This window comes from Ranitomeya variabilis, chromosome 2, assembly GCF_051348905.1.
Source record: "Ranitomeya variabilis isolate aRanVar5 chromosome 2, aRanVar5.hap1, whole genome shotgun sequence".
NCBI classification, from domain to species: Eukaryota; Metazoa; Chordata; class Amphibia; order Anura; family Dendrobatidae; genus Ranitomeya; species Ranitomeya variabilis.
Genome location: NC_135233.1, coordinates 385,309,161 through 385,331,441, shown reverse-complemented (window position 1 = coordinate 385,331,441; position 22,281 = coordinate 385,309,161). Strand labels below are relative to the sequence as shown.

The window sequence follows — 22,281 nt, the reverse complement described above, 5'->3', positions numbered from 1 at the left end:
TAGGCGAAACGACTCAGCATGTGCGCGATAGGATTTCGAGCCATAAATCCACCATCAGACTTAGGAAAACATGGCTCCCACTTCCGGATCACTTTACTAGGACCAACCATTCGGTGTCACAATTACGCTTCCAGGTGATTGAAAAAGTAGAGAAACCTAGACGTGGGGGGGATCATGTAAAATTATTAAAACAAAGGGAGGCCTTTTGGATCTATACACTACAGACCCTTTCACCTAAGGGGCTCAATAGGGAACTGGACTTGGTATTCAGCTAGGTACATACGACATCAGTCTCTCCACATACCATAGTCTACAGGCTCTTCATATTTATGCAATAATTAACCCTTGTTCCTCTTCCTTCCTCTCCATCACGCCTCAGACTTCATGATAGAACTATATACAGAAGCTGGTGGATCACACTCTTTTCCTCTATCACTGCACTCTCAGGGTAAGTCCTCTTAGTTTTCCAATTTTTTTCAAAAATTTTTATTTTTTTCACTTTTTTATTTATTTTTCTTCATTTTTTCAGTTTTTCATTGTTCTGATCTTTCTCATCTCATTCATTTAAATTTTTATTATTTTTTATCTTTTATTTTTTATCTTTTATTTTTTATTTATATTTATTTTTATTTACTTTTTTCATTATTTCTATGTATCCGTCTCATTCCATTCATTTTGTTCATCTTTTATTTTTTATTTTTATTTATTTTTTATTTTTTAATTTTTATTTCTCAGTCATTATTGTCATTATTATTTTCTTTAGTATTAGTCTGGTTTTTTGCTGTCCATCAATTAATAATCTCTATTCCAATGCTAAACCTGACCGCTACAACAAAGTGCTCAACAATAAAATCTTATTCCCTCCTCATTACGGGATATACGGTATTATTATTATCCCCTTTTTTTCGTTTTACTGATATTCTGGGAAATTTTTTCCTTATTTTTTCATTTTTTTCTTTATTATTCTTCTTTATTATTTTTTCTTTATTATTTTTTCCGGCATATTTTTCCAATATAACTACCGAGAGGCTACCCGTCCCTTTAATCCTTAATCTTTTATTTTTATTTTTACTATTAGGGGATTTTTTCCCCTTTTTTCTTCCTTCCCGTCCATCTCCTGGTGTTTAGACATTTCCCCTGGGGTGTTCAATTTCAGCTCCTCACAGAGATCACACGGCCTTGCTCCAGGCACATCCCCCCTCTCAGACAGACTACACAGATTCATAGATCCCCACGTGGCCAGACTGCTTGTTTACATAGACTCCTGTGACACAGCACTTCCAGCACTGTGCTGGGAGCGCTGTACTGGGCATGCCCGGAAATGACGTCAGACGCCTTCAGCTTAAAACACTGGGGGTTGTCACCATTCTACACTGCATCACCAAGGAGACGGACTCAGTGCTACAGGACCCTTGCAGACTCCGGTAATTACCTGGATTTCTAATGGGAATCACTTAGACTCTTATTAATCTGCAATTCTCTCACCGCAGAGGTATACATGTGGGATACTTATAAGTTTCTTTTCTCCTCACAGCCCACTCCGGACTGCCTCTGTACCTTTTCTACCCTCCATTAAAAGGTCAGTGTCACATGTGGTATTAGAGACTCTAGATAGGGGTTAATGTTGCTCCAGGATCCGGCAGATTGCAGACTACTTTGTTTTTGTTTTTTTTCCCTGCATATTTTTTTTCCCTGCATATGTTTTTCCTGCAGATTTCTTGCATGTATATGGTTTATGCTGAACCTAGGGTCTGTAATATAACGGCCGCGGTCTCCTTTTTTGCTCGTTCCTGTATATTGGACTAGTGACCTCAGGGGTTAATACAATAATAGGAATTAGGCTCTTGGGTGGTTGTATATATATGTATATGTGTTGATATTACTTACAGGGCATACCTAGGCAGCCCTTCTCATACTCCTCTTGCTTCTCCTGATTCTACAATATTTATGTTCATAGGGAGTCCCTACATTACCCCTGGACTTAGGGGTTCTAGTTAATATCGTTTTGTATATATTAGGTTGTAAATATGCATGTATTGTATATATTGGATCCTCGTTTTAGGTGAATATTATTGTGTTAATATATTGTTTACTGTATATTGTTCATGTCACAGATACATGTACAGCATATCTATATCATGTACTTACACTGTATGTTTGTTTTTCAGTGTGGTTTTGACAAAGACCAGCCTTGGTCGAAACGTTAACCGTAACTTAAAGTATCCGTCATTTTCTCTGAACACTAATAAGCATTTGGTGATGCCTGTACTAAAAATAAAAAATACAACTTTCACGTAAAAACCTGCAAGTCTTGAGTGTGCGGCTGTTTTTTCTATAGACATTGTAACTCTCCCTAGACGCCTCTTCACAGCCTAAGAGCTAACTACCCCTAAAGATAGAAATAGAAACCTTACCTTGCCTCAGAGAAATTCCCCAAAGGAAAGGTAGCCCCCCACAAATAATGACTGAGTTAAGAGGGAAGTGACAAACACAGGAATGAAACAGATTTTAGCAAAGGAGGCCGAATCTTCTCTAGATAGACAGAGGAAAGGAACTATGCGGTCAGTATTAAAAACTACAAAAACCATGCAGAGTGTGCAAAAAGACCTCCACACCGACTCACGGTGTGGAGGTGCAGCTCTGCACCCTCAGAGCTTCCAGCTAGCAAGGAAATATCATAATAGCAAGCTGGACTAGAACATAGCATGTACTGAGAAATATATTCAAAAACCAATGAACAACAAATGAACTAGCAGGGACTTAGCTTCTGCTGGAGTAGACAGGTCATCAGAGAAATCTAAGAGAGATCTGAACCAGTACTGAGACATTGACAGCTGGCATGAACTAACGATCTGAGCAGAGTTAAATAGGGAAGCCAGCAGAAGCAATAAGCGAGGGCAGCTGAGAAAGCCAACCTCAAAGATCAGCAGTTCCACTCAAAGCCACCAGAGGGTGTCCAAGGACAGAATTCACCAAAGTACCATTCACGACCACAGGAGGGAGCCCGAGAACGGAATTCACAACAGTACCCCCCCCTTGAGGAGGGGTCACCGAACCCTCACCAGAGCCCCCAGGCCGATCAGGACGAGCCAAATGAAAGGCACGAACCAAATCGGCAGCATGGACATCGGAGGCAACAACCCAGGAATTATCCTCCTGACCATAGCCCTTCCATTTAACCAGGTACTGAAGCTTCCATCTCGAAATACGAGAATCCAAAATCTTCTCCACCACGTACTCCAACTCCCCCTCAACCAACACCGGAGCAGGAGGATCAACGGAAGGAACCATAGGCGCCACATATCTCCGCAACAACGACCTATGGAACACATTATGGATGGCAAAAGAAGCTGGAAGGGCCAAACGAAATGACACAGGATTGATAATTTCAGAAATCTTATAAGGACCAATGAAACGAGGCTTGAACTTAGGAGAAGAAACCTTCATAGGAACATAACGAGAAGATAACCAAACCAAATCCCCAACACGAAGTCGGGGACCAACACAGCGACGACGGTTAGCAAAACGTTGCGCCTTCTCCTGAGACAACGTCAAATTGTCCACCACGTGAGTCCAAATTTGCTGCAACCTGTCCACCACAGAATCCACACCAGGACAGTCAGAAGGATCAACCTGCCCTGAAGAAAAACGAGGATGAAAACCAGAATTACAAAAAAAAGGCGAAACCAAAGTAGCTGAACTAGCCCGATTATTAAGGGCGAACTCGGCCAATGGCAAGAAGGTCACCCAATCATCCTGATCAGCAGAAACAAAGCATCTCAGATAGATTTCCAAGGTCTGATTGGTTCGTTCAGTTTGGCCATTTGTCTGAGGATGGAACGCTGAAGAAAAAGACAAATCAATGCCCATCTTAGCACAAAAGGACTGCCAAAACCTAGAAACAAACTGGGAACCTCTGTCCAACACAATGTTCTCCGGAATGCCATGCAAATGAACCACATGCTGAAAAAATAATGGAACCAAATCAGAGGAGGAAGGTAATTTAGGCAAGAGTACCAAATGGACCATCTTAGAAAACCGATCACAAACCACCCAGATGACAGACAACCTTTGAGAGACAGGAAGATCAGAAATAAAATCCATGGAAATATGCGTCCAGGGCCTCTTCGGGACAGGTAAAGGCAAAAGCAACCCACTGGCACGAGAACAGCAAGGTTTGGCCCGAGCACAAGTCCCACAGCACATCCCGTGACAAGGAAGGCCACCAAAAGGACCTAGCAACCAAATCTCTGGTACCAAAAATCCCAGGATGACCAGCCAATACTGAACAATGAACCTCAGAAATAACTCTACTAGTCCATCTATCAGGGACAAACAGTTTCTCCACTGGACAGCGGTCAGGTCTATCAGCCTGAAACTCCTGCAGCACCCGCCGCAAATCAGGGGAGATGGCAGACAGAATCACCCCCTCTTTGAGAATACCAGCCGGCTCAGGGACTCCCGGAGAATCAGGCAAAAAACTCCTAGAAAGGGCATCAGCCTTCACATTCTTAGATCCCGGAAGGTATGAGACCACAAAATCGAAACGGGAGAAAAACAGCGACCATCGAGCCTGTCTAGGATTCAACCGCTTGGCAGACTCGAGGTAAGTCAGATTCTTGTGATCAGTCAGGACCACCACGCGATGTTTGGCTCCCTCAAGCCAATGTCGCCACTCCTCGAATGCCCACTTCATAGCCAACAACTCCCGATTGCCGACATCATAATTACTCTCAGCAGGCGAAAACTTTCTAGAAAAGAAAGCACATGGCTTCATCAAAGAGCCATCAGAACTTCTCTGAGACAAAACAGCCCCTGCCCCAATCTCAGAAGCATCAACCTCGACCTGAAAAGGGAGCGAAACATCTGGCTGACGCAACACAGGGGCCGAAGTAAAACGACGTTTAAGCTCCTGAAAAGCCTCAATGGCCGCAGGGGACCAATTCACCACATCAGCGCCTTTCTTCGTCAAATCAGTCAAAGGCTTAACCACACTAGAAAAATTAGCGATGAAGCGACGGTAAAAATTAGCAAAGCCCAGGAATTTCTGAAGACTCTTCACAGATGTAGGTTGAGTCCAATCATAAATGGCCTGAACTTTAACAGGGTCCATCTCGATAGTAGAAGGGGAATGAAGCCTAAAAAGGAAACCTTCTGAACTCCAAAGAGACATTTAGACCCCTTCACAAACAAGGCATTAGCACGAAGGACCTGGAATACCATCCTGACCTGTTTCACATGAGACTCCCAATCATCCGAAAAGACCAAAATATCATCCAAATATACAATCATGAATCTATCCAGATACTTCCGGAAGATGTCGTGCATAAAGGACTGAAACACAGATGGAGCATTAGAAAGCCCGAATGGCATCACCAGGTACTCAAAATGGCCCTCGGGCGTATTAAATGCTGTTTTCCATTCATCGCCCTGTTTAATACGCACAAGATTATACGCCCCTCGAAGGTCAATCTTGGTAAACCAACTAGCCCCCTTAATCCGAGCAAACAAATCAGACAGCAGAGGCAAAGGGTACTGAAATTTGACCGTGATTTTATTGAGAAGGCGGTAATCTATACAGGGTCTCAGAAAGCCATCCTTCTTGGCCACAAAAAAGAACCCTGCTCCCAACGGTGACGAAGACGGGCGAATATGCCCTTTCTCCAAGGACTCCTTTACATAACTCCGCATAGCGGCATGTTCTGGCACAGATAAATTGAAAAGTCGGCCCTTAGGGAACTTACTACCAGGAATCAAATTAATAGCGCAATCACAGTCCCTACGAGGAGGTAGGGCACTGGACTTGGGCTCATCAAATACATCCTAGTAATCCGACAAAAACTCAGGGACTTCAGAAGGAGTGAAAGAAGAAATTGACATCAAAGGAACATCACTATGTATCCCTTGACAACCCCAACTAGACACAGACATTGATTTCCAATCCAGTACTGGATTATGAACCTGTAACCATGGCAAACCCAACACGACAACATCATGCAAATTATGCAACACCAAAAAGCGAATATTTTCCTGATGTGCGGGAGCCATGTACATGGTCAGCTGAGTCCAGTACTGAGGTTTATTCTTGGCCAATGGCGTAGCATCAATCCCCCTTAAGGGAATAGGATTCTGCAAAGGCTCCAAGGAAAAACCACAGCGCCTGGCAAACTCCAAGTCCATCAAGTTCAGGGCAGCGCCCGAATCCACAAATGCCATAACAGAGTAGGACGACAATGAGCAAATCAGAGTAACAGACAAGAGAAATTTAGGCTGTACAGTACTAATGGTGACAGACCTAGCGAACCTCTTAGTGCGCTTAGGACAATCAGAGATAGCATGAGTGGAGTCACCACAGTAAAAACACAGCCCATTCTGACGTCTGTGTTCTTGCCGTTCAGCTCTGGTCAAAGTCCTATCACATTGCATAGGCTCAGGCCTCTGCTCAGAGGACACCGCCAAGTGGTGCACAACTTTGCGCTCGCGCAAACGCCGATCAATCTGAATGGCCAAGGACATTGATTCATTCAGACCAGCAGGTGTGGGGAACCCCACCATAACATCTTTAAGGGCTTCAGAAAGACCCTTTCTGAAAATTGCTGCCAGGGCACACTCATTCCATTGTGTAAGCACAGACCACTTTCTAAACTTCTGGCAATATACTTCTGCTGCGTCCTGACCCTGACATAGAGCCAGCAAGATTTTCTCTGCCTGATCCACAGAATTTGGTTCATCATAAAGCAATCCAAGCGCTAGGAAAAATGCATCTACATTAAGCAATGCAGGATTTCCTGGCTCAAGGGAGAATGCCCAGTCTTGAGGGTCGCCACACAACAAAGAAATAATAATCTTTACTTGCTGAATGGGGTCACCAGAGGAGCGGGGTTTCAGAGCAAGAAACAGTCTGCAATTATTTTTGAAATTCAGAAATTTAGATCTATCCCCAGAAAACAAATCAGGAATTGGAATTCTAGGCTCTAACATCGGATTCTGAACTACATAATCTTGAATACTTTGTACCCTTGCAGTGAGTTGATCCACACAAGAGGACAAACCTTGAATATCCATATCTACACCTGAGTCCTGAACCACCCAGAGGTTAAGGGGAAAAGAAAGACAAAACAAGCTGCAAAGAAAAAAAAATTGACTCAGAACTTCTCTTATCCCTCTTTTGAGATGCATTAACACTTTATGGCCAGCTGTACTGTTATGGACCTGGTGGTTAGGATCACCCGGAATGACCTGATGGTTAAAACGGAAAACCTGGGACAAGCTCTGAGGAGATGGTAACTCTACTGACCGCAATCCCTAATCCTATAACACACACTAGAAATAGCCGTGGAGCGTGCCTAACTCTCCCTAGATGCCTCTTCACAGCCTAAGAGCTAACTACCCCTAAAGATAGAAATAGAAACCTTACCTTGCCTCAGAGAAATTCCCCAAAGGAAAGGTAGCCCCCCACAAATAATGACTGTGAGTTAAGAGGGAAGTGACAAACACAGGAATGAAACAGATTTTAGCAAAGGAGGCCGAATCTTCTCTAGATAGACAGAGGATAGGAAAGGGAACTATGCGGTCAGTATTAAAAACTACAAAAACCACGCAGAGTGTGCAAAAAGACCTCCACACCGACTCACGGTGTGGAGGTGCAGCTCTGCACCCCCAGAGCTTCCAGCTAGCAAGGAAATATCATAATAGCAAGCTGGACTAGAACATAGCATGTACTGAGAAATATATTCAAAAACCAATGAACAACAAATGAACTAGCAGGGACTTAGCTTCTGCTGGAGTAGACAGGTCATCAGAGAAATCCAAGAGAGATCTGAACCAGTACTGAGACATTGACAGCTGGCATGAACTAACGATCTGAGCAGAGTTAAATAGGGAAGCCAGCAGAAGCAATAAGCGAGGGCAGCTGAAAAAGCCAACCTCAAAGATCAGCAGTTCCACTCAAAGCCACCAGAGGGTGTCCAAGGACAGAACTCACCAAAGTACCATTCACGACCACAGGAGGGAGCCCGAGAACGGAATTCACAACAGGTATAGTCGCGAGTAGAAGAGTCTGCCGAAAAACAGATGGACACTGACACTGACACCCCAGTGGTCACTTTTCAGTGTACAGAGATCTGCAAGGAATTTGTCTTGTAAGAGTATTCCCAGCGAGCCAACGGGATAAGGCAATTAAGGTATACGCAATCTTGGATGACCAGAGCAACAGGTCTCTATCTAAGTCCTTTCTCTTCAACACCTTCAACATTGCTGGTCCCCGACTCTCCGTACTCCTTGAAGACATGTGCAGGTACTGTCGAGATGGCGGGGAGGAAAGCGACCGGATTCAAGGTATAGTCTATAGACGGTCAAATCCGCTTATCCTTGCCGTCAATTCTGGAGTGCAACCAGATCCCTGACAACAGGTCTGAGATACCTACACCAGAGGTAGCAGCTCATCACACCCACTTGAAACGTATAGCTCACCTGATACCGGAACTGGACCAAGGAGCTCCAATCGTCTTACTCCTCGGAAGAGACATACTACGGGTCCACAAGGCTAGAGGACAGATTAAAGGCCCACAAAATGCCCCATATACTCAGAGACTTGACCTAGGATAGGTCATTGTGGGAGACGTCTGTTTGGGTGGAGCACACAGGCCGACATCAGTCAACAGCATGCTCACCAATACTCTCGAAAATGGACGTTCATCTCTCTTCCAGCCATGCGAGAGCAGTTTCCTGATTAAAGAATTGCCACACAACACCGCTCCACCTTGTCCGATAGCTGACCCTTCCTGTGAAGACCATGCATGCGACGGTGAGCAAGATCATATAGGGTGCACAGTTTTCCACAGGACAAGAGAGGACAATCAGGTAGCAACATCCATAGAGGACAGACTGATTTTGGACATCATGGATCGAGACATAGTAAGAGATGAATCAAGGAGTTGGGCCGCACCTTTACCATTCAAACCACAGAGGCAACGCTTACCCAACAACATAGAACTTGTCTACAGTCGATTTGTCTCATTAAACGACGTCTTTCTGTCTTGTCCAGACCTCAATAACAGACTTCTGGGAGTACTTCTTCGCTTCCGCAAGGATGCAGTAGCATTTATGGCCGACATCCAACAGATGTTTCACTGCTTCCTTGTTAAAGAAGAACACAAACTTTTTGAGGTTCTTCTGGTACCGTGATAATGACCCCTACAAAGACATATTGGAATATCGTATGAAAGTACACATCTTCGGGAACAGCCCCTCCCCTGCTGTCGCTATCTATGGTCTTAGACATTCAGCCAGAGAGGGTGAAGCAAAGTATGGGTCGGATGTAAGATCGTTTGTGGAAAAGGACTTCTACGTAGATGACTGCCTGAAATCCACACCCACAGATGAGTTGGCAGTCAGTCTCCTGAAAAGGGCACAAGAAATGCTCGCTTCGTCCAATTTGAGGTTGCACAAAATTGCTTCTAACAGCCAAAAACTAGTGGCAGCCTTTCCCTCTCAAGATTACTCAACCGATTTAAAAGACTTGGATTTAAGCATGGACTCCCTTCCCATGCAGCAGAGCCTTGGTTTACTCTGGGATTTGAAAAAGGATGCATTCACCTTCCAGATCAGCGAGGAAGAGAAACCCTTCACGCGTAGAGGCGTCCTGTCCGTTGTAAACAGCTTGTACGATCCTCTGGGATTTGTAACCCCTGTAACTATCCAAAGTAAAATGATGTTGAGAGACTTCACCCAAGAGACGTCCGATTGGGATGATCCGCTTCCCATCGAGAAAAGAGACTTGTGGGCAAGATGGAAGAACTCTTTAGAAGCCCTGTCAAGTCTCTACTTGGCACGACCATATGCTTCCGTGCGATCAACAGAAGTCAAGATGCAAAGGCTTTGTATCTTCTGCGATACCTCAACCAAAGCAATTGCAGCAGTAGAGTACTTGAAAATGACTGACATCAACAAACAATGCCATGTAAGGCTTGTTATGAGCCGGACAAAACTGGCCCCACTCCGTGAACACACAGTACCCAGACTAGAACTCTGTGCAGCAGCTGTGCTAGCAGTAGAGTTAGCTGAACTTATTTCAACAGAAATCGACCTGGAAGTCAAAGAAGTCAAGTTCTACACAGACAGCAAGGTAGTGCTGGGGTACATTGGCAATGAAACTCGCCGCTTTTATGTCTATGTCAGCAATCGGGTGCTAAGGATCAGGAGATCCACCCACCCTAAACAGTGGCACCATGTGTCCACACACCACAATCCTGCGGACCACGCAACCAGATCCGTTGAGGCGAGACACCTTAAGGACACAACCTGGTTTACTGGCCCTACATTCTTATACCGTTCGACGCCATACATTGACAAGTCAAACACCTTTGAACTGGTAGATCCAGAGGCAGATGAGGAAATCTGCCCTCAGGTATCCGTTCTACGTACGGTGACTAAAGACAATCACTTCAAATCCAAAAGAGTTGTAGGTGGCATCAGTTGATGCCAAGCGGGTAGTGTTCTGTCCATTCTAATAAGGACAGTGTGGTTCGTATTATACATTAAAGTTTTAGTACTATAGTGTTTGGTTTGCTATGTTATAGCACCATCTAGCGGTGGTTAAATTTATTGTCTGTGTCTTAGTAAGTGTTGCATTGTTGGATTGTACCAAGGCATCCTGGGAGAGGGAGACTCCATTACTTTCTGTGTACTTCCTGGACACACGTGCTCATGTGCTGTGCTGGAACTATCTCGCTTACTTTCCATCCTGGTTAAGTTTATCCGGTAAGATTGTTACCTCTGTTCTTCAAATATAGTGTTGTACAGAATGTGATTTACTGTATAGCAGCCAGTATATAGGAAATCTATTATCAGTGACTTACTGTATGTAGTCATATACCAGTTGCATCATACTATACGCTTTCTCTGTTAGTTGCAGCCGTGTTATTATTTGCCCAATACTTATCCATTTCATTTGTATTCTTATAGTTTTACCGCGCTCATGTTTACCAATAAACAAGTTAGACTACCGAGAAACAAACACCAATCAGAACATATAGAACTTTCTCAGTTTTTCTTTGTTATACCACTGTTGCCAATTCTCCTGGAATGGAGACTCACAGAAGAAGGCGATATCTTGGCCCAGACTCTCGGAAAGCAACACTTTCATTAGCTTTCCTCTATGCGACGCTGGGGCAGCTTCATCATCAGACAGCGTATTGGCAACTAAATGCACTGTCAGACTGTGTATATAGGTGAGTAGTGGGTGCATGGAATGGATGTGGTTTAGAAAAACTTCTTGGTTGTGAAAAAATGTAGAGGTCATCGTAACCGATCAGTTCCCAGATGATGGACACTCAACAGTTTAGAAGCATGAATTTTATTTTAGATATAACTCACCCCACTGTATAAGGAAAGGCTCCTCCAGGCTGCTGTGATCCACATAACAGGAGTAGCTGTTGCTATCTTTGGGGGTCACTTCTGTGCTGACTCTGATCTGATAGGTGCCATCAGGATTGGGGAGGACACGTGTTGTCTCATATGAGTGAACCTCGTCCTCCCCGTTCATCCATTTCACATCCACAGGTCGGGGGTGAAATCCGTACACCTGGCAGTGAAGCTTTATGGTGTCTCCATTTTCCTGACTGGACACCTTCACCTGGGGCCGAACTGAGAGAGAAAGACATAAGATATATTTACAGTTTATCTGCACCAAAGATTATATTCTATTGCTGAGTAGTAAAGATATATAATCTGCAATTCTCAGTGTTTGTAAGGTAAGTAGCCCCCAGAAATACATGTGAAGTCTGACTGATTTCACTGATGTGGCTGGTATGTTTATTGCTTTTCAAAGTATCCATATGTTATTTAATGCCTTAATAATAAAGCAGTGGCCGACCCCGAGCCAGCCGATAACTCATGATCTTATTTTATCTTATGTTTGATGTCAGATATCAGGGTTTGCGTCTTTGGCTAAGAGTTGTGATGGTTCATTCTTCTTTAGTCTTTAACATTGTTTGCAATCCTTTATCTGTCCAATTTCTAATTTCAGAAAACTCTTAGGGTACTGTCACACAGTACCATTTTGATCGCTACGACGGTACGATTCGTGACGTTCTAGCGATATCGTTACGATATCGCACTGTCTGACACGCAGCAGCGATCAGGGATCCTGCTGAGAATCGTACGTCGTAGCAGATCGTGTGGAACTTTCTTTCGTCGCTTGATCACCCGCTGACATCGCTGGATCGTTGTGTGTGACAGCGATCCAGCGATGTGTTCGCTTGTAACCAGGGTAAACATCGGGTAACTAAGCGCAGGGCCGCGCTTAGTAACCCGATGTTTACCGTGGTTACCAGCGTAAACGTAAAAAAACAAACAGTACATACTTACATTCCGGTGTCTGTCCTCCAGCGTCTCAGCTTCTCTCCACTGTGTGAGCGTCTGCCGGCCGGAAAGCGAGCACAGCGGTGACGTCTGACGTCACCGCTGTGCTTGCCGGCTATGGCGCTTACACAGTGGAGACTAGAGAAGCAGAACGCCGGGGACAGACACCGGAATGTAAGTATGTACTGTTTGTTTTTTTTACGTTTACGCTGGTAACCAGGGTAAACATCGGGTTACTAAGCGCGGCCCTGCGCTTAGTTACCCGATGTTTACCCTGGTTACCGGGGACTTCGGCATCGCTCCAGCGCCGTGATTGCAACGTGTGACCGCAGTCTACGACGCTGGAGCGATAATCATACGATCGCTGCGACGTCACGGATCGTGCCGTCGTAGCGATCAAAATGGTACTGTGTGACAGTACCCTGAGAACCGCCTCACACTGGCCCATTTTAATGAGCTTATGGAGTCTCATGGGCATCTTCTATACAATGTACAGTCTACGATTTCAAGAGCATAAGTATGTGCTCTGAACCGTCACACTCCAGCCTTCAGCTCAACGTAGACTAGTCCTGTGAACGATAAATGGAAGGAGAACAAACATCCCGACCATGAATAAGTGGCGACCCTGTGCTAAAGAAATATCAGCTAAGTGCAAGATATAATTGGCACTAACATAAAAATGAAGGTGGCTCGCAACACTCCAATATTGGACCATTATAAAGAACAACCAGGTCCAAAGATGGGGGCATCAAAGTAGTCCTAAGGAGTCCACTTGGGAAAAACTCAATTAAAAAAAAAAAAAAAAAAGAAGACAACGTCCAAGGTTTTCTGCCATAGATGCAACGTATCAACCAGCCATAGGTCTTTTTCAAGCATACAAGATGGTGTAACATGCCAGGTCTGAATAGTAATCAAAGACACTGCAGGAAAGAAAAGCGCAATAGGGTCTTATCTGATGGAGATTTCAAGATATAAGATGAGATTGCACTCACCTGATGCTTCCAATAAATATAGCATGAAAAAACTCCTCAGAGTTTACCAGCTGCCACAGATCCATTGGCCAAACTAGTGACCGATTCTGGATGTTCAAATCAAGGTTTTTGTGGATATCATCCGTGCTGCTGTAGAAATGAATGTCCAGGCGTATTGGAGATAAAGATGATTGTTTATTCTTAACGGGTTTCAAAGCCACTAGGACTTCTTCCTCAGGAGATGCTATAAGCATACAACATCACTATATGCTGTTTAAATAGATACATTCAATTCTGGCGCCAAGGGAATCACATGTCAGTGTCAAAGTTCATCACACTGATATATGGTACAGCACATGACAAATTAATATTTCAGATTTGATTTAAAACAGAATAATTTATATTGTATAATTATATATTTTCATTTGCAGGCATATTTATACAGAAGAAGAAATAAAAAAAATGAGAAATTTGGTGGAAGCAAATTATAACAAAAGGGGACACGAACCCACTCAAAAGGAATGAAAGAGGACCTCCCAGACTCATCATCTCCCGAGTCTGTGATAGAAATATATATATATCATGTAGATCTCACTTGCATGTATACTCGTCTATAATCATATATACTCATATACTCACAGCTAATATATACATTATAATCAATGGCTTAAAATGGCTGACATAAACTGATATAAGCCAGACAGATTGTATGGGGTTTTCCATCTCAAAAGCAGAACAACGCCAGATGTATTAAGTGCTGATCAGATGTCTCAACTTTGTCCTAGATGCAGAGATACATTTTAGTTGCTTAATCAGCAGTCATATGTGCATTAATCACAATATTCCATATATGTTTAGATAACCAATGACAGAGGAGCTAGACAATATGGTAATTAACTAACCACCCCTAACAACCCCTAACCACTCCTTTCTATATGCTATCATAAAAACTATGTATGTACATAAAGCATCAGTATTGATGGAATGTTATTGACACAACAATGGTGTGCAGTCTCATTCCTTGAGCGCTCAAAATACTCAGTCTTATTGGGAGCGGCCGCAGCACACACAGGGATAAATTTATCCAACCCAAATTTCCTTATCAAGTAAAAGTTCCAGCCAGAAGAAATCCAACAGAAATAGAACAATACGTTTTATATAAAAATTACCACCATCTAATTAAAAAGGCTATTTATTAAATTGCTACCATCTTGATGCTGCCCTGCATTCCTCCACCACCGTGTGACTGTCAGCCCATAGGCCCTGGACAGCTAGGCTCCCAGCTTGAGCATTGCGGGACACAACTTACCTGTCCTGGTTCTCAGCCTTCTCTGCCTATTGCCTAACTCCAGGAAGTTCCCCCAGCTTACACCCAGCTGGCTCCTCCTAATTAACTAACTCCTATTGGTCTATCTTATCCTATTACGCCCCCTCTAGTGGGCTAATCTAAATACTACACTTTCCCTACATTTATACAATACGAGCAATATATTTACATTACATTAATGACCATCAATACATCTTTTAACTGACCTGAGATATAAGAGACTAGCATCCCCATACGGCTGTCCACTGTAGCTGACAACTTGCTGCATCAGCCACGATCAGCATTATCACCGTCCATATCTGTTTAACTCCTTACACATTTTTGTTGGTCTACCTGACCGTGATTTTGTTTTTACAGAGCCCCTGATTTTCCATTTGTTAATCACAGTTTGAATGCTGCTGACTGCCATTTTCAATTCCTTGGATATCTTTTTGTATCCCTTTCCTGTTTATACAGTTCAACTACCTTTTCCCATACATCCATTGACAATTCTTTTGCTTTCTCCATGACTCACAATCCAGAAACATCAGTGGCTGGATGAAAGATGCAAGAGTCTGTCTGGATCCCAGAAACTCACTCAGCTTTTATGCGCACACTTATTACAAGCAAACAGGTCACAGGTGAGGATGTTACTTTAGTAGCCAAATGTGTCAACTTCTGTGCATGTCATCAGGCCAAAATCACCAGGGTATGTGAACCCGTGATCAGGGTCAACTTTTGAGCACAACTAATATATATATATATATATATATATATATATATATATATATATATATATATATATATATATATATATATATAAACACACACACACACACATATACATATACACACAGTATATATATATATATATATATATATATATATATATATATATATATATATATATATATATACACAAACACAGTACAGACCAAAAGTTTGGACACACCTTCTCTTTTAAAGATTTTTCTGTATTTTCATGACTATGAAAATTGTACATTCACACTGAAGGCATCAAAACTATGAATCAACACATGTGGAATTATATACTTAACAAAAAAGTGTGAAACAACTGAAAATATGTCTTATATTCTAGGTTCTTTAATGTAGCCACCTTTCGCTTTGATGACTGCTTTGCACACTCTAGGCATTCTCTTGATGAGCTTCAACAGGTAGTCACCGGGAATGGTCTTCCAATAATCTTGAAGGAGTTCCCAGAGATGCTTAGCACTTGTTGGCCTTTTTGCCTTCACTCAGCGGTCCAGCTCACCCCAAACCATCTCGATTGGGTTCAGGTCTGGTGACTGTGGAGGCCAGGTCATCTGGCGTAGCACCCCATCACTCTCCTTCTTGGTCAAATAGCCCTTACACAGCCTGGAGGTGTGTTTGGGGTCATTGTCCTGTTGAAAAATAAATGATGGTCCAACTAAATGCAAACCGGATGGAATAGCATGCCGCTGCAAGATGCTGTGGTAGCCATGCTGGTTCAGTATGCCTTCAATTTTGAATAAATCCCCAACAGTGTCACCAGCAAAGCACCCCCACACCATCACACCTCCTCCATGCTTCACGGTGGGAACCAGGCATGTAGAGTCCATCCAATCACCTTTTCTGCATCGCACAAAGACACGGTGGTTGGAACCAAAGATCTAAAATTTGGACTCATCAGACCAAAGCACAGATTTCTGCTGGTCTAATGTCCATTCCTTGTGTTCTTTAGTCCAAACAAGTCTCTTCTGCTTGTTGCCTGTCCTTAGCAGTGGTTTCCTAGCAGTTATTTTACCATAAAGGCCTGCTGCACAAAGTCTCCTCTTAACAATTGTTGTAGAGATGTGTCTGCTGCTAGAACTCTGTGTGGCATTGACCTGGTCTCTAATCTGAGCTGCTGTTAAACTGCCATTTATGAGGCTGGTGACTTGGATAAATTTATCCTCAGAAGCAGAGGTGACTCTTGGTCTTCCTTTCCTGGGGCGGTCCTCATGTGAGCCAGTTTCTTTGTAGCAGTTTCTAACAGTCTATTCAGTAGGACTATCAGCTGTGTATCCACCAGACTCCTGCACAACACAACTGATGGTCCCAACCCCATTTATAAGGCAAGAAATCCCACTTATTAAACCTGACAGGGCACACATGTGAAGTGAAAACCATTTCCGGTGTCTACCTCTTGAAGCTCATCAAGAGAATGCCAAGAGTGTGCAAAGCAGTCATCAAAGCAAAAGGTGGCTACTTTGAAGAACCTAGAATATAAGACATATTTTCAGTTGTCTCACACTTTTTTGTTAAGTATATAATTCCACATGTGTTAATTCATAGTTTTGATTCCTTCAGTGTGAATGTACAATTTTCATAGTCATGAAAATACAGAACAATCTTTAAATGAGAAGGTGTGTCCAAACTTTTGGTCTGTAATATATATATATATATATATATATATATATATATACACTCACCGGCCACTTTATTAGGTACACCATGCTAGTAACGGGTTGGACCCCCTTTTGCCTTCAGAACTGCCTCAATTCTTCGTGGCATAGATTCAACAAGGTGCTGGAAGCATTCCTCAGAGATTTTGGTCCATATTGACATGATGGCATCACACAGTTGCCGCAGATTTGTCGGCTGCACATCCCAAAGATGCTCCATACAAGGCAGGATGGATCCATGCTTTCATGTTGTTTACGCCAAATTCTGACCCTACCATCCGAATGTCGCAGCAGAAATCGAGACTCATCAGACCAAGCAACGTTTTTCCAATCTTCTACTGTCCAATTTCGATGAGCTTGTACAAATTGTAGCCTCAGTTTCCTGTTCTTAGCTGAAAGGAGTGGTACCCGGTGTGGTCTTCTGCTGCTGTAGCCCATCTGCCTCAAAGTTCGACGCACTGTGCGTTCAGAGATGCTCTTAGGCCTACCTTGGTTGTAACGGGTGGCGATTTGAGTCACTGTTGCCTTTCTATCAGCTCGAACCAGTCTGCCCATTCTCCTCTGACCTCTGGCATCAACAAGGCATTTCCGCCCACAGAACTGCCGCTCACTGGATTTTTTTTCTTTTTCGGACCATTCTCTGTAAACCCTAGAGATGGTTGTGCGTGAAAATCCCAGTAGATCAGCAGTTTCTGAAATACTCAGACCAGCCCTTCTGGCACCAACAACCATGCCACGTTCAAAGGCACTCAAATCACCTTTCTTCCCCATACTGATGCTCGGTTTGAACTGCAGGAGATTGTCTTGACCATGTCTACATGCCTAAATGCACTGAGTTGCCGCCATGTGATTGGCTGATTAGAAATTAAGTGTTAACAAGAAGTTGGACAGGTGTACCTAATAAAGTGGCCAGTGAGTGTATATACACACATATACACACACACACACAGTGGTGTGAAAGATGTGCTTGCCCCCTTCCTGATTTGCTATTATTTATTATTCTGCATGTTTGGTACACTTAAATGTTTCAGATCACAAATCAAATTTACATATTAGACAAAGATAAGAAGTAAATACAAGATGCAGTTTTTAAACGAAGGTCTTTATTAGTAAAGGAAAAATAAATCCAAACCTACAGGTCTCTGTGTGAAAAAAGTGATTACCCCCTAAACCTTATGGCTGATTGCGCCACCCTTAGCAGCAACAACTGCAATCAAGCGTTTGCGATAACTGGCAATGAGTCTTTTACAACGCTCTGGAGGAATTTTGGCCACTCCTCTTTGCAGAATTGTTGTAATTCAACCACATTGGTGGGTTTCCCAGCATGAACTGCCTTTTTAAAATCATGCTACAGCATCTTAAACAGATTAAAATCATGACTTTGACTAGGCCACTCCAAAGTCTTAATCTTGTTTTTGTTAAGCCATTCAGAGATGGACTTGCTGGTGTGTTTTGGATCATTGTCCTGCTGCATAACTAAAGTTCACTTCAGCTTGAGGTCATGACCAGATGGCTGGACATTCTCCTTCAGTTCACCACTGCAAGTCTTCCAGGACCTGAAGCAGCAAAACAGCCCCAGACCATCACACTACTACCACCACATTTTACTGTTGGTATCATGTTCTTTTTCTGAAATGCTGTTTACTTCTACGCCAGATGTAATGGGACACACACCTTCCAAATAATTAAACTTTTGTCTCATCAGTCCACAGAATATTCTCCCAAAAGTCTTGGCAAATATCAAGATGTTTTCTGGCAAAACTGAGATGTGCCTTTATGTTCTTATTGCTCAGCAATGGCTTTTATCTTGGAACTGCGCCATGCAGGCCATTTTTGCCCAGTCTCCCCTGTGGGCGTGATAACATGACTTACAAGCACCATCGCCAGCGATATACATACCACGTACACGGCTCCGTTCCCTCACTGCACTGATCCTCTGAAGCCGGGTGTATGCGTGTCGGCTTCTGATAGGCACACTGTACATGATCGGAACTGATGAAAACTTGTTGGGGATGAACCTGCTATGGTAATCTGTTAAAGGGTGATTTGTTTTCACATCTTCGAACTGGGAAAAGGTTCACAGTTAGTGTTGAGCGATACCGTCCGATACTTGAAAGTATCGATATCGGAAAGTATCGGCCGATACCGGCAAAGTATCGGATCTAATCCAATACCGATACCCGATACCAATACAAGTCAATGGGACTCAAGTATCGGACGGTATCCCTGATGGTTCCCAGGGTCTGAAGGAGAGGAAACTCTCCTTCAGGCCCTGGGATCCATATTACTGTGTAAAATAAAGAATTAAAATAAAAAATATTGCTATACTCACCTCTCCGACGCAGCCTGGACCTTACCGAGGGAACCGGGAGCCTTCTTTGCTTAAAATGCGCGCGTTTACTGCCTTCCGTGACGTCACGGTTTCTGATTGGTCGCGTGCCGCCCATGTGACGGCGACGCGACCAATCACAACAAGCCGTGACGTAATTTCAGGTCCTGAATGCCTAATTCTAGGCATTCAGGATTTGAAAATTACGTCACGGCTTGTGATTGGTCGCGTGCCGCCCATGTGACCGCGACGCGACCAATCACAAGCCGTGACGTAATTTTCAAATCCTGAATGCCTAGAATTAGGCATTCAGGACCTGAAATTACGTCACGGCTTGTTGTGATTGGTCGCGTCGCCATCACATGGGCGGCACGCGACCAATCACAAGCCGTGACGTCACGGAAGGCAGTAAACGCGCGCATTTTAAGCAAAGAAGGCTCCCGGTTCCCTCGGTAAGGTGCAGGCTGCGTCGGAGAGGTGAGTATAGCAATATTTTTTATTTTAATTCTTTATTTTACACATTGATATTAATCCCGATACCGATTCCCGATATCACAAAAGTATCGGATCTCGGTATCGGAATTCCGATACCCGCAAGTATCGGCCGATACCCGATACTTGCGGTATCGGAATGCTCAACACTATTCACAGTCAATGATAGGTATACATGTTGTAGTAATTATGTGGTTTACGCAATCTCATGTCTGTGTGGACTGCTTTATGTTGGTGAAATCACCATGGAGATATGGGCTCGTATCAGTAAACATAACAGTACAATTAGAACAAGTCTTGTACACCTACTGGTCCCTAAATTTTTTTTTGAGAATAGACATTTTGTTAGTCAATTACATTTTAGGGTTATTGATTGCGTACCAATACTTAGGGGAGGAGGGGATAGACGAGGATTACTTAAGAAAAAGGAGTTATGATGGATACATGAACTTGATTGGCTTCAACCAAAGGGGCTTAATATTGAAAATAATCTCTCTTCCCTGTATCATATGCATTAAATAGTGAAGTCTTTCTACAGTTGTAGAATATTGTATTCATTGCTTATAGCTGAATGTATTAGGTTGCTTTCTGTTAAATGAGATATCTATTGTGCGACTATCAATTGATCTTTCTATATATAATCAATTAGAGCTATGATTAGAAAATTCTCAGTTTGGAATTAGATAAAGGAATCTATTTATCTGACACTTATGATCTGTTACCATGGTGTGGTTATTTGGCTTCTCTATGCGCTGCTTAAAAACTGTATATGGAGTTGCAGTCATGTGGCTGCTCCCTGATGACACCTTTACCATGTGACCACTCCCTGTCCCTGATGACACCTTTATCATGTGACCACTCCCTGATGACGCCATTACCATGTGACCACTCCCTGATGACACCTTTACCATGTGACCACTCGCTGATGACACTGCAGCACCCCAGAGTCCTGGTCATTGCAGTAATGTCATTCTTCCACCAGGGGGAGTGATGTTACGTCTGAAGGCAATAAAGGAGATCTCTTTATCAGGTAACACAATGCATGCAACATGTTCACACTCCAGACCAAAAGGGGAAGCTCTAAGCCTGTTTAAGGTGAACTCCCCTATAAAACATCCTGATCTGGAGGGAAAAGGGGTTCAGAGTTCACTTCCTGTCAGGAAGACAGAGAGAGAATAAGGAATCCTGGAGCCTGAAGTGCTGCAGCTCCTGGAAGAAGACACTAAAGTGAACATATTGCAGAGAGTGTGCAGGAAAGCAGAGCACAGGAGGGGAATATCAGAGCGAGATCAGCCAGGAGCAAGCTGCTTCCCTCTGAGGCGCAGGAATCCGGTAGCCAGAATACCAAGGGAGTAAGGATCTCTACGCTTTACTTCAGAGACTGGCAGGACAGATAATTCCACGTTACCTGCCCGACCTATAACCAGGAGGCACGGTGGCAACTTGTAGGGGCCGGGGCGTGATGGAGTCCCTGTAAAAAGCCTCAGGCCACCAGTCATATGGGTTTGTCGTATCCATTCCATCAGGGGGACAGAGAGAAAGACATAACATCTAGAACATCTACATCAGTTGTGAGGACCTTACCGAGACGCTCAGCAGGGAGGTACTACAACATCCAGGCACTAGAGGAAGGCTACTGATTTCCACCTGGATAAGGGGACTCTGGATTTGCCTTCAGACCGGTCGGGCACTGCCTACCCTGTGGTCTGTACCCTGGACTGTGGATGCTGAAGTCTTCAGTAAAGGTAAAGAGACTGCAACCTTGTGTCCTCGTTCTTCTCTGCGCCTCTCACCATCCACCATCTACATTCTGGGAAGCCCTGGGGACACACTTCACCTGTGGGAAGTTATACCATCTAACTGCCATAGCATCACCCCAGCGGACCCCTAAGCAGCGTCGGTCATCCTGACCAAATACCACAGGTGGCGTCATGAACATTATCCCTTTAAAGACCTTTCCCCCATTTTACAACGGACGTCCCTAGGGCCACGGACCGGGTCAGTCACCGTGACATCCCCCTTGAGAACCGAAGGACCTGTACCGAGTACCCCATTGCCCTACTGGGGGCGCTCCAACACCTTTACCATGTGACCACTCCCTGATGACACCTTTACCATGTGACCAATCCCTGATGACGCCATTACCATGTGACCACTCCCTGATGACGCCATTACCATGTGACCACTCTCTGATAGCACCTTTATCATGTGACAGCTAGATGGCGTTGGTGTAGTCAACCTCCCGGAAGACCAATCGTGTCAGGGATAGGGTCTTTGACCGAACCCCTGTCTCAATATTTAGAATGGTTACTGTGTCCCCTTCTCCGCGCTGTTCCGTCCTACACCAAGGACACAAATTCATTCCTCAAAAGTATACAGGGGTTCCATTGGCGG

General features: G+C 43.7%; 1 protein-coding gene across 1 annotated transcript in view; it reads right to left on the bottom strand.

The window, feature by feature from the left end:
* Window positions 1-22,281, bottom strand: part of LOC143806204 (major histocompatibility complex class I-related protein 1-like) — an 81,783-nt gene that overhangs the window by 32,047 nt on the left and 27,455 nt on the right. The window contains exon 4 of the mRNA XM_077286328.1: window positions 11,377-11,646. Within this exon, the coding sequence (XP_077142443.1) occupies window positions 11,377-11,646 (270 nt within the window). The remainder of the gene's footprint in view (window positions 1-11,376; window positions 11,647-22,281) is intronic.